This window comes from Prionailurus viverrinus, chromosome B4 (assembly GCF_022837055.1).
Source record: "Prionailurus viverrinus isolate Anna chromosome B4, UM_Priviv_1.0, whole genome shotgun sequence".
NCBI classification, from domain to species: Eukaryota; Metazoa; Chordata; class Mammalia; order Carnivora; family Felidae; genus Prionailurus; species Prionailurus viverrinus.
In genome coordinates this window covers 28,911,755-28,931,661 of record NC_062567.1, presented here as the reverse complement: position 1 = coordinate 28,931,661, position 19,907 = coordinate 28,911,755, and the positions used below count along the sequence as shown (strand labels likewise).

The window sequence follows — 19,907 nt, the reverse complement described above, 5'->3', positions numbered from 1 at the left end:
TCCTGACTTGACCACCCCACACCCACACTGACGTTTCACACAAAGCCCCTGCTGCAGGCACACACACTCAGAGCACAAGAAATAAAGGCTCTGTTGTTAGCTGGAGGGAAAAGTTTAATGACCATGTAGGAGACACTGCCATAGCTACCTTACAGCTCTGTTTTGTGTCAAAAGTAGCATGTCTGGCTTTCTCCCACTTTTACCTGTTATTTCCTTTCGCCCAGAGTTTGGCAATTTTGTATTATTCCCAATTCAAAGATCCTGGGATGGGAAAATAAAGCTCTCTCTCTGATCCAGTTAGTGAATGGCAGGACCCAGTGCCTCCTGCACATCATCTGTAGCCTCAAAATTCTCTCAACCCAATGTTTTCACAATTTCAGATTTTCAGCTAATAAACTAGGCAAAATAAACTACAGCACCCCCCTCTGTATCACTTGTAAAGAGATCACCACTTCTATAAACTCTGAAGCAGCACTGGGAAATGCCAGGAAATATTTAAGGTGACAGCATCTTAGATCGTTCCCCAAACTTTAAGATGTCTTAGCATTATTTTATCAGTAATTTCCAACCTTTTTCCTACCACATCACAAATAGAAACTGATGGTATGTACACAGCCCACTGCTCAAGGCCAGATCTGAATGGCCAGGAGTCTCCAGCAGCTCCAAGCCCTGGTGGGCCACGCTTGGGGATGGAGGCATGAGGCGCTCACACTCCCGTACCTGTGTGCTACACTGCAGAGGCATACCAGTTGGCAAATTCTGACTTACAGTTCTAAAACTCCCACCATATATTCCCACTGGGCCAGACAAAAAGGCATTTAAATCACAGAAGTAATACAAGAAAAATAACAGTTAAAACCTCAAGGTGTAACTCTTTACAGAGACAGTGGGGAGTTTCCTTTTCCTAACATTGACTTTGGACATGTCCACTCAGCACCCTATAGAGGCTGTGGACAAATTATATCCCAATTCTGCTAGGTATCATGGTACGAGCTACCTGAAGAACCACAATTACCAAGGGAGATTTAGTTTAATATTGCAAATCTGCCACCACCAAAAGAAAAACCTCTAAAAAAACTAGTGACTACATAAGATCTGTTCACATATTAAGGATTATAGTTTAACAGCCATATCTTAAGATTTGAGAATTTTTCTAGGTATTGCTTTTTTTTAAAGGGAAAACAGAAGACATATGTAAAATCTTACCATCATATTTAAACCAACATAGTACTTATTACCACACATATTCCATTACCTAAGCAGCTTTTTTTAAAGATGGGTTTTTTTTTCTGTCCTTTTTCTGGCTTTTCTTTCCCCTTTTTTCTTCTCTTCCTAGCTCTTGTTTTTTTACTAAAGCATTTTTATGTATATCAAATGTACTTGATTTGGGAAAAAATTAGTGCTTTAATTAGAGCAAAAAGCACAGAATTAACAGCCCATTAAAATGCACAAGACTAAATGTGAATGTATCTGTTTATTTACAGCTTTTGATGTTTAAAATTTCAAATAAAATGATCTGTCCAATGGCTGCAGTTTTTAAAAATAAATCATTTTTCCATTCTCTTCTAGAAAAAGCTGCAGCACAAATTAACAAAGAGTAGTGAAAACATAATTACATTTAAAACATAATTTAGAAAACATTATGTACCTCTTTTAGATTAGGAAGCATAATATGTAATTGTTGGTAACAAAAGCCAACAAGAATGAAATACAGACATTTATAGCTTATGTTCACATGCATCTTATAAAGACAACAAAAAACAGGTAAGTTTTAAACTTTTACTAGACATGAATATAAACATATAAATAGGCAAACCCTCCCTTTATTTTCACCCAAAAGTTTTCTTCTATATTCAGTCAAAAAATTTTGACTTTTCAAAAGTATACGACAGCTGTCAGTACAAATCTCTTACTTCTTTAACATTTACTTTTCATTCTATGATACATAGTTTGGATATTATGATGCATTTTAAAATGGAACAGTTTAATGCTGAACCCAAGTTGCTTCAATGTAACTAGAGAAGACTTAAAGCTAGCACTGTACCATATCGAATGCAGCATACATACTGTATTGCCCCGTGCTAGTCTGATATATGCTAGTCGGTACTGCCATGGTAGCGATGTTAGGTGGCGTTCCTTCTTCCTCTGATTTTTCTTCTTCAATCTTGGGAACACCAGGCACATCAGAGGAAAGTTCATTCAGTATTTTTCTAAAACATAATTAAACAACAGAAATAATTAAGATATTTGAATGAGATTTAAAACAAAAAAGCTATAATGGACTAACTGCTTTGATATAAAATTATTCTCCTTTTTTGGAAAAAGTATCATTACAGGGGCGCCTGAGTGGCTCAGTCGGTTGAACGTCCGACTTCAGTTCAGGCCATGATCTCGCGGTTTGTGGGTTTGAGCCCCACATCGGACTCTGTGCTGACAGCTCAGAGCCTGGAGCCTGCTTTGATTCTATGTCTCCCTCTCTCTCCGCCCCTCCCCTGCTTGCACTCTCTCTCTAAAATAAACATTAAAAAAAATTTTGTTTTAAGTATCATTACAGTAGGAGACTTACCTATAAGAGGGTCTTCGTGAAAGGATTTCTCTACGTTTATGAGAATCAATTACAGCTTCTGAATCTGCAGACTCATCTGTCTCTGCAATTGTTGCTACCTATAATACAAAAGTTTCTGAAATGCATCATAAAATATATGACCTTCTTCAATCAAAAAATGGTGCTGAAGGGTCTGTGTGTGCAGTACTAAACCAGCTGCTGGCAAAACATCCAGCAACAGAACACACAGAACCTACACTAAAGCAGCTCACACCTGGCATTAGGAAAAGGAGCACAGACATACACATTTCAATTGTAGAGCAGGTATGTGTGGAAAGGAATGGGACAGATAATAAATAGTACAGAAATGCAAATGAAAGTCGTTGGAATGGCAGGTGAGGCTTCACAGGAAAGGACTAAATATAAGATACATAAGACCTAAGATCTCAACCTTGAACATACTCTTACAAATCCAGCGGGGGATTGAGAGGCAAAATAAAGCATCTCTACCTCACTGCCCTCTTCACAATACCACAGCTGACTTGAGCGAGGTCTTCAAGTTAGACATTAGATAGGTTCAAAGAAGCAAATAAAAAAGTAAAGGGGCGCCTGAGCAGCTCAGTTGGTTAAGCGTCCGACTCTTGGTTTCATTCAGGTCAGGTCATAATCTCACAGTTCATGGGTTCAAGCCCTGCATTGGGCTCTTCACTGACAGTGTGGGGCCTGAGTGGAATTCTGTCTCTCTCTGCACCTCCCCTGCTCACTCGCTCGCTCTCTCTGAGTAAATAAACATTAAAAAAAAAAGAAATACTAAAAAAAATAAAGAAGCCTGATTAAAGTTAGGATTTATATATCAAGAAGGTTGGGGCTCGATGGTGGTAACTCCTGAAAGTCAAAATAAGGAATTTCTCCTTAAAGAAAGGTCAGAGTTTTAAGTAAGGTTTCATTTTTCAAGTCACATGATAATAACATGATTATAAGGAAAGGGTGAAAACTAAAATAATGAATCTCTACAACATGACAGTTCTCAATATATTTAGCCATTATAATTCAGGGCATAGGGTAGTTCTGAGTTTATAAAACTCACTTTCCTTATTGTTATAATTATATGAAAATTTGATTTGGGCAAAATCAAAAGAACTTATTAACATGTCAACAATATGAGCAGGAATATATACTTCCCAAGGCACGCTGATGTACATCTATGTTCACCTACACATACAATCTTATACATCTCTGGTCATAGGCACTCCACACATAAGCACACATACCAATAGAACTTAGAAAAAATGTTGTTGCAATCAACAATCATGTATCACCACCAAACATTTACCATATTATACTGGGCTTTCACACATCTCTCATACAATTATAACTAACCCCTTATGTGAGGTAGGATACTATTTTAACCATTTTAGAAAGGTGAAGCCGAAGTTCATGTACAGACATTAAGTGACTTGACCACTGTTCAACAAGTAGGAATTCTAAGACAAGATCCACTGGCACTTACCTCTACCAAGACAATTAAATCATCCACATAACAAAATCCAAAAAAGCTTACTGAATATAAGGTAATACTTTCTTCCAACAGCAGCCAAGTTAAAACTAGAGTAGAAATACCTGCACCCCAACAGAAGTCATAATTCAAAAAGGAGAGTGGAAAGACTTTCTTGTTTTATAATTACAGTCAGAAAGATTCAGAAAGTCTTGGAATCAAGAGTCATTATGGAAAAGAACAAAAAAAAAGACTGCTAAGAATGACTCTTACTCTTTTGAAAAGATACCTGTGTAGGAAAAATAGCTAAGCTTTTAATGAATGTGGATTTATTACTTCAAATATAATTTTGCAAACTGTTTCATTATTCTGCAATAAGCTGTACTCAAATATGCAAGGGATGAGATTAAGTATGCATATCTATGTTTTCCTCAAGATCTTTCTGTCATCAACTATGTTCAAGTAAATTTCAACATTTAAAGGATAATTACTGAAGTAAAAAAGGAACAGAAATAAATTTAATAACCAAGAAAGTATGCTTTTAAAAAATGCATACTTGAGGTGCCTGGGTGGCTCAGTCAGTTAAGTGTCCAACTTCAGCTCAGGTCATGATTTCATGGTTGATGGGTTTGAGCCCTTTGTCAGGCTCTGTGCTGACAGCTCCAAGCCTGGAGCCTGGTTCAGATTCTGTGTCTCCCTCTCTCTCTTCCCCTCCCCCACTCATGCATGCGTGCTCTCTCTCTCTCAAAAAAAAATAAACGTTAAAAAAATTAAAAAATTAAATTAAAAATGCATATTTACTCACAATTATCAGAATGGCTGAAATCAACAACACAAGAAACACCAACATCCTTCTTGGTGAGGATGTGGAGAAAAAGGAACCCTCATGTGCTGTTAGTAAGAATACAAACTGATGCAGCCACTGTGGAAGACAGTATGGAGTTCCTCAAAAAGTTAAAAACCCTATAATCCAGCAATTGCACTATTGGATATTTACCCAAAGAATACAAAAACACTAATTCAAAGGGATACATGTACTCCTATGTAGCATTATTTACAATACCCAAATTATGGAAGCAGCCCAAATGTCTATTAACTGATGAATGGATAAATATATATATATATATATATATATATATAGATGTCCCTATATTGTACATCTAAAACTAAAATTACACTGTTAACTGCAATTAAAATAAAAACTTGGGGCACCTGGGTGGCTCAGTCATTTGAGCATCCAACTTTGGTTCAGGTCGTAACCTCATGGTTTGTGAGTTCGAGCCCCTAATCGGACTCTGTGCTGACAGCTCAGAGCCTGGAGCCTGCTTCAGATTCTGTGTCTCCCTCTCTCTCTGCCCCTCCCCTATTCACATTATCTCTCTAAAAAATAAACATTAAAAACATTTTTTTAAATAAAAACTTTAAAAAATGCATACTTAATTTATATCTATTGATGCAAAAAATGTTTTAGGTTCAAGAAATGTTAAGGATTCGTGACCAACTTTGATAATAATAAATAATAAAATAGATCTCCAGATCATAACCACAATAATCCTGTCTACAAAAACTAAGGTTTCATCTGAGAGGGGTTCGTGATGTAGAAGTCTAACACCAAGGTGACAATAATATCCTATGTTTCCTACAAATTACACATATTAAAGATAAACTTAAATTTCCACCTACCTACTAATGTGAGTATTCATGAAAACAGCCAATACTATAATCTTTACTGTGTTTATCAGACATCTTTGCCAAAGAATCCTCAAAATATTTTTAAGCACCCCTGGAGAGCTTTGCCAAATAAATCTGTGCTTGAGTACAGAGCAACAACTCAAAGAATTACTCATCTGACAATTACTCATTCTGCAAATTGAGAGCTAACAACCAAACTGTAAATCTTTGGTCAAATCTATGTATCTCACAGGGCACAACACACTCCACATAGGAAAGGGAAATTCCTCCAAACTTCTAATAAAAAGATTTGAGCATAAAAGCTACACAAAGAAAAAAAAAGATGGTAAATGAATTCGTAAAAGGGAAAAAAAAAAAAACCAAAAAACTGAAGAAAGTCAAAGACCAATCATCCAGGAAGGAAGCTAACCTGAACAGTTTGTATTTGTGGTGACTGAATAACCGATGGCTGTGGTGTCTGAATTACTCCCTGGACATGCACAGTTTGGCCCGAAGGTAACTGCACTAGAGTTACAGCTGGGGAGCCTCTTCCGGTGCCTGATCCAGCTACAGAAACCTGCAAAAACGATCATCATTGAGGATTAAGGCTGGATCATTTTCTGTTCTTTTTGTTTTTGTTTTTTTTTAAAGAAATACCAATCACTATTAGGACTGGCCAATTCTTCCTTTCTTTCTTCTGCTTCTAAGAAACGATGAGCGTGCTGGGGTACTTACCATTAGGAGGTGGTTACTGTGCTGAACAGTCATTCTCTGATGTGATAGATATTAAAGAACCCATGCTCCTCACTTTCAGTTCCCATGCTTCGCTGGCAAAGAATGTTCCAAGCGCAAAGTTCTAAAGCAGTTAAACTACCTCACTACAACCTCAAGACTACCAACAGTGAATCCTTATTTTGGCCAGAGTATAAACTACCTAACTTCCTAAGAGAAACTGGAGACAGAACTTAAATGCGGTGAATTATTTTTTAATAAATGAAATGCTTGCCACATTCTAGTATTACTCCAGATGCAAGTTAATGCCTTGTCTCTATGCTAATGGAAATCAGTTACTGTTATCCCCCCATAATCACAAAAAAGGCACAGGCCAGAGGAATTCCAAGACCCCTCATGCCCTTAGTGTGTGTGATCCAGAGAAAGTACATGCCTTGGAGCTGGTATGGCCCTCTTACAGATTCCCTCCCTGCTAGCTCAAGCATCTAGAGAAGAGGGCCAGAACCATCATTCAGCTTGCACAGAGTACAGCCATCTCCCAGCACCCCTGAGTGCTTTCAACAGAGACCTGTACCAGCAAAACACAATACCTCCACTCCCCTGGATTTAAAACCTGCTAAGTTTCCTACTGAGTAAACAACCCAATCCTATAGGCCAATGTAATCTTAGAAACTTTGCCTCCTTTTACTGTTTCACTACTCATTATAACCTACTCAAGAACCAAAGACTTTGGATATGAAATAAGTGAAATAAGCTACCAGCTTCTATCATGAATGGTAGTAGAACCACAAGATCTAAAACAAACTTTGAAGGAAGTCTCTGTGTAGTGCCTCACATTAAGAAACATCAATCTACTTTCCAATCTACTTATACTTTAAAGCAATTACTAAAAACTGGGTTTATAACAAATAATAAGATTTATTTACAAGATCATTTCCTTAGAAAGCAAACTTCTTCGGTAACCTGGAAGTAAAAATCGTTCATCCATGCAAGAGAACCTATGTGGTGAGCATTGTACTGGGTGCACTAGGGTATAAAGTAGAATTGACAAAACTAACACCCAAGAAACAATAGCACGCCAAACAGTATAGAACTAATTGCTCCATTGTACAGGTCATGAAAGTCAAGGAGTACAGAATAGAAAGATCAGCATGGGCCTGAACAGTAAGTAGAGGCTTTGTGTAGAAGCCACAACTTGAGCCAGGCCCTGATATGAGCTTGCATAACCAACAGAACAGGGCAAAGACACCCAAAATGTAGCCCACAGAGCAAATTCAGCCCACCTGCCCTTGCAGTATTATTGCCTACGTTAGATTTTTGGGGAAAGAAAAAGATCATGCCATAATAGAATCGATAAATTTAATAACTAGAAGCTAAAAAAAAAGGGGGGGGAGGATTTGTTTTACAAATGACAAACCAGCACAAAAGACAAAGCTGTATGAATAATAAAAGGGCATCCACCCCTTTGTGGGCCAATTACCAAAAGGTATTCTTTTCACCACACAAATAATTCTCAAACTTTTTAGTCTCTCAGGACACCTTTATACTCTTAAAAATTACTGATGACTCAAAAAGCTTTTGTTTATGTGATTTATATCCAGTAGGGTGCTGTCAACATTTGTCAATCAGTTTTTGGGAAAGGAGAACCTTGATTTGAAAGGTTTGCTGATTTCCATAATGTAAAAACTCCTACTGTGGCAGATTTCAAGTTACCAATGGATGACACTGAACATAAAGTTGGAAAAAGATGCACATAATTGGCTCTCACAAGTCAGCTCCAGCATACCATTGGTTATGTGCATTGATATTTATATTAGAAATGAAAACTGAAACATTTTTACATTTTAAAAATAACAATTCCATTACATGCTAACATAAATAGCATTTTATTAAAAATAATTACATTTCCAAAACAAAATATTAGTGACAAGAGTATCAATGCTTTACTTTTTTATAAATTCTTTTAATGTCTGGTTTAATTTAAATCAGCTAAATTCTCATACCTACTTCTGCACTGAATCTGTTGCAATATGTTATTTTAGTCAATACCTGAAGAAAATTTGGACCTCACAGACATATCATTGGAAAAGGAAGAGTAATATAATAGCTTTTTCAAAATATGTGGATAGTGTTCTTTGTTACTACACCAAAACTCAACAGGTGGTTGCTTCACATAAAGATTAGTTGCAATGTGGAATCTGGAACCACATCAGTTACATCCACTGACCAGTCTTATACTTTGAATGGATCCCATGCATGATTCTGTAACACCATGCAGTAGTTATCTGGAAAATATTGGCTCACTCAGTTAAGCAGATCTCCCAAATGCGGCCACATTTCATGATACTTTATCAGAAAATCTCATTCATTAAAATCAACATCAATCTCATCAGAATACTATAAATACTGAAAAACTATCAAGTTCACAGTGGTAGATGCAGGACTTCCAAAATTCAAACTGCTTAAAAAGCTTAAATTTTTTCATTGACAATAAACACTGTCAATTGTTTTCCTTGAAGTGACAAGCTTACTTCGTTTGCTTTTAAGAAAACGTTTTCCAAATGCTCAAGTTTGAATAGCATAGTTTGGCTATTGGCCATTCTTTTAAGAAAACTGATGTCCTATGGGAAAAAAAACCCAGCTAGTTCATCTCGCCACTCAATTACTCAAGTGTTTTTCTTCAAGAACACCGTCAGTTTTTACTACACAGAAATGCTTTCAGTAAACATACCGATTTCGTAACACAGAATATTAAAATAACATGTACTCAAGGGTCAAGGTTTGATACAATGGGTAATATTTATTGCTTCACCAGGGTATTTTTAAGTGAAACTGGTATTTTTTTGAAAACTGCAAGAGAATGTCCATGAAGAACACAATGACTACTGGTGTAGTTTGATGCCTCTGACTTGATTCATGCTAAGGCGCCAACAGCTTTACCCCTACCCTCTTCTATTTTTACACCCATCAGTGCAAGTATCAATATAGAGAAAAAGGAAAAGAAGCCTTAGCATTATTATGAAAATACTTTAGTCCTCCTAAGCCTCCTGAAAGTCTCCTGGAGTCTCTCCTAGGGTTGTGCACACCACACTTTGAAAACTGCTGCTGTATCCCAAAGTAGCTCTTAGGCCCTGGCTCACAGTGTAAAGAACTGAGCAACACAGCAGGCTGTGATATCAACTACACCACAGCAGCACAGCCGGAACCAATATATCCAGTAACTCTGATAGAGAGTTCAGATGTCAGACTGAGTAAAATATAATATGAATTATACCCCAGGGTACTAGAAGTATTACAGACTGGACCTGCAGATTGAGATGGCAGATCAGTTTTCTCAAAAGAATGGCCAATAGCCAAACAAATTATGCTATTCAAACTTGAGCTTTAGGAAAACATTTTCTTAAAAGCAAATGAAGTGAGCTTGTCACTTCAAGAAAAACAACTAACAGTGTTTATGGTCAGTGATAAAATTCAAGCTTTTAAGCAGAAGTTTTAAATTTTGGAAATCCAGCTTCAAAGACGTTAGATATTTTGAAGAATGAACAACTCAAGAAAGATTCATACAGGCTTGATAAATATAAATCATGTTCTAAGTTGCTTTACTTACCTTTCAAGTATAATTTTCAAGATTTTAAATTATTAAATAATCACTCTATCAAAGTGGCTTAGTGTCAAGAATACCTGCTGGGGAAAGGGAACTAATACAAACTGTATTCCTAGAATTCTGGAGATGAGTTATAGGAATTCTATAACTACAGTGAAACTTCTCTATGTCCAAACTCTGGGCAGTGCAAAAGCTCACGGGTCAGCTCTTTTGTTAAACTGCTGAAATACACGTAGAGAACCAGCAGAAATAACATACCCTAGAGTTAGAATTAAGATATATCTTTGGGGAAAAAAAACAAAAACAAAAACAGAAAAACCCCTTAGATCTAGAGACATTCTATATTCAGACATTCTATTCCCATTGATTTTACCAAAACTGATGTGACTAGTATTAGTCCTATCATTGAACTGGTAGAGTTAATAGGCTAAACCACTGTTATTCATTAAAAAACAAAACAAAACCTCAGGTGGCTCCCTACATTTACATCTTAGTATTATCATTATATTATACTGATCACATGGGCCACAAGTGGAATATACAGCATCTTGAAGTGGTGTATTGTACACAGGTGGCATAGAACGAACACTGGCAATGATTCAAGAACATGCATGGAAGTTCTAAAGCCAAAAGTGGGTAAATAAAGAAGCATCTTTTTGTTTTGTGTCAGGTGGTAGATTCAGTTTTAGGTAGGCCAGGTTGAAAGCAATGGTAGGGCAACGAAGTGAAAATGCTAATAAGAAGGAGAATTGTGTGACTGATGCCTTAGAGCCAAAAAAACAAAGATCTGAGCAACACTAAGAAAGAGCAATCTATTAAAAGTATTATAATTACTTTATTCATAATGTGCAAACAGAATTCTAAAGAAGCTCTGGAAAAAGAAGAGAATTAATAGTCTTTCCTAAAAAGACATTGGTAAAGGGACATAAACTTTAGTTCATCTGAACTAAAATATGCATACTGCAGGTAGAAATAGAGAAATATTTCTTATAAATGTCAACTACTCATTCCAAGGCTAAATACACACAAAAAATCTCACAGAAACAAGTCATACTTATGAATTAACTCATTCTTTTATTCTCTTGACAAATATTTATTGGGAGCCTGCCATGTGGACCAGTCTAGACAGTGGAGATAGTGAAAAAGTTTCTGCTCTCCCAGATCAGGAGACAGAAAACAGATGAAGAGACAAATGTATCATTTTGGGTGGTGTTAAATTCTTCAAAGAAAAATGAAGCGGAGTAAGAGATCAGAGAGTGACAGGCAGGGGTAGTGTGGAAGGAGGCTAATCAAAATATACCTGTTGTGGAAAGCTTCTCAGAGGAGGGAACAGTTGCTTTTATAAAAAGCTTAAATGAAGAGAAGGAGAAGGCCATAGGAAGATCTATGAGTATATTCATCACATTCCAACAGTCATGTAGACAGCTCCTCAAAAAACAAAAAAATAAAATGGGTATATTTTATATTTCATATTTATATCTCTTTTTATGAGGCTCAGAAAGTGTGTAGAATGAACTCATAGTAGACATAATTTACCTTTTCTTCCAGATCCCCTGAATAATCCTCTTCTATTGGATGCCTGAAACATAGATTATGCTGATGCCACCACATCCACCACCAACCCCACTAGACAGTAGTTGATCTGAAGTTAAACTGATGCAACCGACAGCCTTACTTGGCTTTGCAATAATAATTTAAAAATCCTTATAACAACACTTGTAACTGGGAAAACCTCACAATGTTGTAACACAGCACTTGATTAGCACCTAGTGGACTACCTCCAATCCGTAGCCAGGTTCCCTTATGATGGGGTTTATGATGTCACAGTGCAGCTGCAAATGTCACAGAGCTATTGGGCCTGCATTCAAGACAGTTAATAAAGGGTGGGAAAAAATGTGAATTCACATCATAGCAGATCTCACTGTCACTTCTCCTGAGAAATCAAATCTACACATTACCTATTTTAAGGACTACAATTAAAATCTACTAATACTCTAAGCAAGAAGAAGGGAAACTATCTTGATTTCTGTGTATTAAAACAAGATTCTTAAAAGAGTCTGTTTCTTCTATGAGAAAAAAAGTGTTTACAGAATATTTCACATATTTTAAGGTTGGAATCAGGGAGATAATATTATAAAAGTGAACACCTGAATAAGATGCAAAATATTTCATTTTATTTTTTTTAAAGTTATTCTTGGGGCACTTGGGTGGCTCAGCTGGTTGAGAGTCCAACTTCAGCTCAGGTCATGATCTCACAACTCATGAGTTCAAGTCCCGTGACGGGCTCTGTGCTGACAGCTCAGAGCCTGGAGTCTGCTTCAGATTCTGTGTCTCCTTCTCTCTCTCTCTGCCCCTCCCCCACTCACTCTGTGTGTGTGTGTGTGTGTGTGTGTGTGTGTGTGTGTGTATCTCAAAAATAAAGAAAAACATTAAAAAAATGAAAAGTTGTTCTTAAATGTACTAAATGAAGAAAACACAAAATGGAAAATATAGACTTTGTCTCATTTTTAGTGTCCTTCTTTCCTACAGAGTTTCTTTTCTTTTCTATTTTTAAGTGTGGCTAACAGACTGCAAAATTCAACACAGTTAAATTTTACTTAATTTTACCTTGGGAATTTCAAATATTTACTGATAACACACTTAGCACATAAGACTCAGATTTTTATATCTACTATGTTAAAATTCTAAACAGAACTCCATGGGAATGCTGTTGTCTCACATGCTTTTATTGTGTGGGGGGCATAAACAGATACTATATGAAATCTATAATCTGAATACTATAAGAAGGGGGAAGTGGGTCACAGTTTCTGGTACTGTAAATATAAATGGCCGAATATTAAGTCTCTTTAAAAAAATTCTCCTCTTGGGGCTCCTGGATAGCCTAGTCAGTTAAGCATCTGACTCTTTGGTTTTGGCTCAGGTCATAATCTCATGGGTTTGTGGGATCAAGCCCTACATTGGGCTCTGCACTGACAGCACAGAGACAGCTTGGAATTCTCCCTCTCCCTCTCTCTGCATCTCGCTCGTGCTCTTCTCAAAACAAATAAAAAATGAAATAAAATAAAAATAAAAACTAAAATTTTTTTAAATTCTCCTCTTGAAAGCAAAGCAAATATTGGAATCAAGTCATTCTCAATTATACAGAGTCTATTTTGATTATACATACATCAAATAAGCAGGGAGGATCATTTGAGCACAAATTAAAATTAGGGGTTCTTCAGCCTTTGAAAAACAATGTTCTAGCTGATTTGTTTTTCCTACCTGATCCTTATAGTATCTTGAACTTCCTATTTATAACAGTTGGAACATCATTTTTTTATGCTAACCAATATGAGATGTGCTTCATTAATCATACTATATTTTAAAAGCACTATGAAAATGAGTATTATCTTAAAGAAGTCATAATTCTTTTAACTTGAGAACTTTTAAAAATCAATTTTATATTTGGTTTCAGTAAGACTGAAACTAAAACTGATTATAATTACATATTTGCCAGATGCAAATACACACACCTAATGAAGCTGCAGTGAAATCCTGAGCCTAAAATGGCATTTACCGAGCAGATATAAGAATCATAAATATTGAAACTACTCTTAACAATAATACAGATCATTTCTAATAACGAATAAGAAATGTATATGCCAAAAGCCAGAAACCACAGAACGAATGTTGAAAACCACTTATTAGCCAAACTTCAGGTTAATCTTTATTTCTGAGCAAAAAACTCTTTGTAAGAATGTCTATAAAGCAAATTGCAATTCACTTGAATTATTTTATTTTGTTTCTTCAAGCAATAACTTGGTGTAAGTTTCTAAAGAGTACTGAACTGGCAAAAAAAAACAAAAACAAAAGCAAATACAAAACCCCGTTAAAAAAAGTAGTAACAGGGGCACCTAGCTGGCTCGGTTGGAAGAGTGTGTGATTCCTGCTGTAAGTTCGAGGTTCACATTAGGTGTAGAGATTACTTCAAAAATAAACTTCTTTAAAAATAGTAATAATAAACAAAATGTGGTGTAAATACACACACACACACACACACACACACAAACACACACACACATACACAAAGGAATATTATTCAGCCTTTAAACGGAAAAAAATCCTATCACATACTATGACATGGATGAACCTGGAGGACATAATGCTATGTGAAATAAGCCATTCACAAAAAGACAAATACTGATCCATCCACTTACATGAAGTATCTAAAAGTAGTTAAATTCATAAAAACAGAAGGTAGAGTGGTGGTTACCAGGGGTGAAAGCAGGGGTAAAAGAAAGTTTACATTTAACGGGTACAGACCTTTGGATTTACAAGATGAAAATATTCTGGAGATCTGTTTCACAACAATGTGAATATTCTTAACACCACTAAACTGTACACTTAAACTTGTTAAGACTGCAGATTCATGTATTTTTTTACCAAACACAAAAAATAATAAATAACTATGGCCCCATATTTGGTGGATATAGTAACTAACTAGCTTCTTGGCAGGAAAGCATTCAATAAATTGATTGTACCAAAGGCAATGGGACTGATTTCTTCATCATCTTATAAAATATAATTCTAAAACTCTGGGTGCTCTTGGCCCAGAGTTATGGTTCAACACTTAAAATGGGTACTGGCGCTAGATATAACATGGAAATAATTAATAATACATCAAAATGGATGAAATTTAAATTTTCTATGCTCTTCACACACCCCAGATGAAAAGCTGAGTTGGAATCTAAATATGTAACTATCCTGGGGTGTCTGGGTGGCTCAGTCATTTAAGAGTCTGATTCTTGGTTTCGGCTCAGGTCATGGTCTCACGGTTCCTGAGATCAAGTGCCGCATTGGGCTCTGTGCTGAAAGCGTGGAACCTGCATGGGATTCTCTCTGCCTCTCCCTCTCTGCCCCTCCCCTGATCACATGCTCGCTCTCTCTCTCTCTCTCTCTCTCTCTCTCAAAATGAATAAACTTAAAAAAAATGGAACTATCTTAATCTGCCACTGAACAATGAAGGAATAACAGTATACAGTCTATATGTAATAGATACTGCATAGTACTGCATGTGTGTGTGTATACAGCAACTATATATATAACATGTATTTATTATATTACATTATTATGGAATTTCCAAGGTACTGTCTGGTTCAACACAGAGTACCCTATGTATTACAAGTAGACTGCTTAATGAAATCTAAAACCAGATTGCCTGGGTTCTAATTTTGGCTCTGCCTCTAACTAGCTGTGTGAACTATGAAAAGTTATTCAGTCTCTCTATAACTTATTTTCCACAAGTGCTAAGAATGAAAGAAGTACCTTTCTACAGAGTTGTTATGAGGACAGAGCCCAAGTGCCTGGCATATACTGAGCATGCAGTAAATACTCACTTTTGTTATTTTTATTATTGTTGCATTTCATTTAAATAATTTAATCACGAATTTAGAGGTTAATGAATTTACATGTATTAATCCTCTGATTTGCAAAGGTTAAAATACTTTTTAAGTCCTCCTCAAAATTCAGGTGGGAAGTTAACAAAATTCAAAATCCTAATCAGTGACAGAATATGACTAGACCAAATTGCATCCTTAAATTTTTTCAGTTTCAGTCCAAAGGTCAGAGAACATACACAGGCAAGTCAAAGAATTTTGCTCCTAAAAAAAGCATTATAATGAAACTTGGTCTTAACATGAACTCTAAAGTCTAGTAATAAATCAGAATTTAGGTTTTTAGAGCCAAAATGGCATAAAGAAATTCTTGCAATGTTTTTAAATCCCTAAAAGAAATCCAAAATATAAAAATTTAGGAGCATAGGGCGCCTGGGTGGCTCAGTCGGTCAAGCATCTGACTTCAGCTTAGGTCATGATCTCATGGTTTGTGGGTTCAAGCCCCGCGTCAGGCTCTGTGGTGACAGCTCAGAGCCTGGACCCTGCTTTGGATTCTGTGTCTCCCTCTCTCTCTGCTCCTCCCCCACTCACGCTCTCGCTCTCTCTCTCTCTCTCTCAAAAATAAACATTAAAAAAAATTTTTTTTAATTTAGGAGCATGAAACATACCAATTAAAGAAAGTTCATGGCATCATAGCAGAATGTTGCTTATAAAACAACTATAAATTATCTTTCCTTCTCTATACCCTCTGGAGGCCTATTTGAGAATAGTCAGTAGATTTATATTACTTTTGAATGAATTTCTAATACAATGTATTTTTAAACCAGTATAAGCCACTTCGTCTTAAAGCCTAATGGCAACCACTGGCCTAACTGCTACCACTCTAACCATCTGAGGCAGGTTGGTGTAATGATAAAAGCAAACAGGTGCCAAGCACTGTACTTGCACTTCACACACCGCATCTCCTTTACCTTAATCTATGAAATTAGTATTCTTATGTTTTTAAGAAATGAAGATCAAAGAATTCAGTCTTAAGTATTAACTTAAAACTATATATAAACATTAAGAAAATAATTTTGTGTCTTTAGTGTTACAAAATAGTACGAAAAATACTTCAGTACTTTTAAGTAAACAGCTACATTTAATTCAAACTGTGCATATACGTATTCATGAGAGTTCTTTTTCCTTACACCAAGTGCAAAGTAGTAAACAAGTCTTTAAAAAAGGTAAAACTAGAAAGTTCTAAGGACCTGGGAGACCAACTTATACTAGCAATACCTATCAGTGTATTAACATATCTGATTATCAAATATATACCCATTATCTTTTTTTTTTTTTAAGGTATTATCTGCCAAAGTAGAGGCCTACTTCTGTATAGAACATACCTATTTAAAGGTAAGTTTTTTTTCCTGAACTATTTCTGTTTGCTTCATCTTCATTTGATATTGTATCTACTTAATACATTCACTACCATAAGCAGGCTTTTCTCTCCAATGCCATTTTGGAGAACCATGAGAGATTTAGCTGTCAGGCTTATAAAACTCACATTTCTGAAGAGCACTATTAAGCTGCCATCACAATTAATCAATGAAGTGAAAATTTCTAAAAGCCTCTGTGTTTTGTAGTTCTTTTAACAAATCTAATTCCTTTAACAGTTTGGAGTTTACAAAGGTCGTAGCAACGTTAAAAATTAAAATCAGACAAACTAAATAACCTCTGAATCTTATTCAAAGAAACCACAAAAATTAACATTCCCTTTTTTCAAATTTCAATGTCTACTTTTTGTTGTTTTTTTCATTATTGTCATAAAGTTAGAATAAAATTTACCATTTAACCATCTTAAGTTTATAATTCAGCAGTAAGTTATATTGACACTGTCGTGAACATTCTTTCAGAACATTTTCATCTGGCAAATCTGAAAGTCTGTACCTCTTAAACGTCAGCTTACCTATAAACCATTCCCTGAGCCTACTCTTTTACTAGAAAACAATCACAGAGAAAAGGGTAAAAAGAATAACTATATTTACACTTGGTTCTTTTTCCATTACTGCTAGTGACAAACCACATGTTTTACTAAAGCTGAGAACTTGGAACATGAAACAGAAGGTATCCAAACCTCATAGAAAATCATTACAAATGAGGGAAAATCTTTAACAATCTCTCCAGCACTAAAACTAATTTGTATGTATTTCTTTCTGATTATAATAAGTATAAAAACTAAATCTTTTTCTGCAATTTGCCTCTGATTGCTTTAAACGTGCTTAAAGCACCTTTAAACATCAAATTTTATTCAAAGTTTTATCACTAAGATGCAAATGTAGAGTGCATCCTACAACTAAAAACTAACGTTTAAAGAAATGTACTTAGCTATTATATACAAAATTACAAAATATGAGTACAGATATAGAAATATAACATTCTTGTTCAAACTGAACAAGTTCACAAATTACTCTCACTTATGTCCCTCAAACCTTGAATTACCTTCATGAATGAGTTATATTTCAAAACTGTATTTTCTTGAATTAGTTGACTAAAGAATATCATACAATGCAGATTTCACATTTACTGAAAAAAATTGTTTTACTTTTTCCTCCAACTTTTGTTCATTTTTGAGATCATTCTAAGTGAATAAAACATTACATAAACAATTAAATTAAGGCAATGAAAAAGAGCCAGAAGAAGGAATACATAAAAATAAGGAGCAATAGAAAATTAATACTGAAATGAACATTTTTACCTCAAAATCTTGAGAGGAATATTTTTCTCCTTCAGGAAGAATCCCTCAAGTAATGGAATTAGTATGTTGAAGTCAGAAAACCAAGATTCAACTAAACACTAAGCTTAAACTAGATTTAGTTAGCTAACAGTAATACTAAATAAACTAAACACAATGCAGCCGATCATTAGCATACAAATAGGAAGCTGCTGACCCATTATCAAGAGCAAATGTTGCTTTTATTTTGTCTCATTTTATGATAGCCAAACACATCCTTCCTGGTCCTACTTAGGACCAAGAAGGTGGATTTTTGGCACAGCTAGCCAAAGCAATGAGAAATGTCATCGTAATTGTCCACCAGATTGAAACAGAAAACATAAAACTCATACATTAAAATGTGTCTTTTGTTAAATCATTCCTGCTTCAACCCCTCGCTGCATGCCAGGCCTGCTTTCTTCTTCTTTTTTTTTAAAAAAAAATTTTTTTTAATGTTTATCTTTTGAGAGAGAGACAGAGCACGAGCAGGGGATGGGCAGAGAGAGAGGGAACCACAGAATTTGAAGCAGGCTCCAGGCTCTGACCTGTCAGCGCTCACGAACTGCAAGATCATGACCTGAGCCAAAGTGGACGCTTAACTGCTAACTGACTGAGCCACCCAGATGCCCCTGGGCCTGCTTTATTCTGAGGTGCTTCTTTAAATACTGTTTGCATTTAGAACAGACAGGATAAGAAAGGAGATCAGCAGAGCATATAATCCTTGAACAGTCCCTAGTGGTTTTCTCTGCTGCCTATAGTCTCCTTGTTTCCAAAAATACACAGGTCCAAAGGAAAGATTAAATTTTATATTGGAACAAATTCTTTTGAGGCAATATAATGACCCTGATTATCTCCAGAGCTTCGAGCTCCATGACTCCTGTGATTCTGCTCCTTTCATCTTTGCTGAAAGCTTGAGAACTGGTCATTTATAAAGAAGAGGTATTTCAGAGAAGAGGTGCCAAACTCAGGCCCACAGACTTCATCAGCCGCTCTAAGGAATGAGGCTCCAGAAAGCTAGTTTTAAAGCACATCCTTTCCAGTGGCTCCATGTGGATTATTACCTCACCTACCCACATCTTCATGGTGGCATTAACAATCCCCAAGAGGCTTACAACAAGTAAAGTTCAGGGTGTCCTCAATCTTGCTTTCAGAGTAGAGTACACATTTGTGAGATAAATGGGAAATGTGAATAAGAAGTACATATTATGTCAAGGAATTATGCTTGATTTTATTAGGTATGACTGTGACATTTGTTACAGTAAAAAAAGTCCATAATCTTTTATAAGTTGTATACTAAGAAGTAGGAGTAAAATGACATGATGTCTGAAATTTGCAGAGTTGCTTAAAATACTTCAACAAAAAAAGAAGATAGATGAGACTATAAAATCTTAGTAACTATTTATATACATACATATAAATTTATAGTAGCATTGTTCTAGTCTTGTATATGTTTGAAATCTTACATTATAAAAGAAAGTTTAACTTCCCATTATCCATTTAAAGATTATATTATTTCCAGAGGATGTGTGACTATTTTAAAACTAATTGTATATACAGTAATATATACATACGTATATACTTATGTACACACATGCGTGCACACACACACACATACATATATATGTGTATATATATACACATATATATGTATGTATATACACATATATAGTAATTTTGCTTTTCACCATTTTGGCTTTTGGACAGGGTTTTTTCCTGGTTTGGTTATCTAAAATAAA

At 35.6% G+C, this 19,907-nt stretch overlaps 1 protein-coding gene across 21 annotated transcripts in view; it reads right to left on the bottom strand.

The window, feature by feature from the left end:
* CREM (cAMP responsive element modulator) overlaps window positions 1-19,907 on the bottom strand; it is a 71,805-nt gene that overhangs the window by 28,680 nt on the left and 23,218 nt on the right. For 8 of the 21 annotated variants that reach the window (XM_047867544.1, XM_047867549.1, XM_047867557.1 and 5 more), the window contains 3 exons: window positions 6,142-6,288; window positions 2,567-2,664; window positions 2,068-2,210 (listed from right to left, as the gene is read on the bottom strand). In XM_047867544.1, coding sequence (XP_047723500.1) covers window positions 2,068-2,210; window positions 2,567-2,664; window positions 6,142-6,288 — 388 coding nt within the window. Of the gene's footprint in view, window positions 1-2,067; window positions 2,211-2,566; window positions 2,665-6,141; window positions 6,289-6,446; window positions 6,558-11,583; window positions 11,914-19,907 lie in introns of those variants that run through there. The other 13 variants (XM_047867562.1, XM_047867554.1, XM_047867556.1 and 10 more) reach the window with 7 other exon arrangements.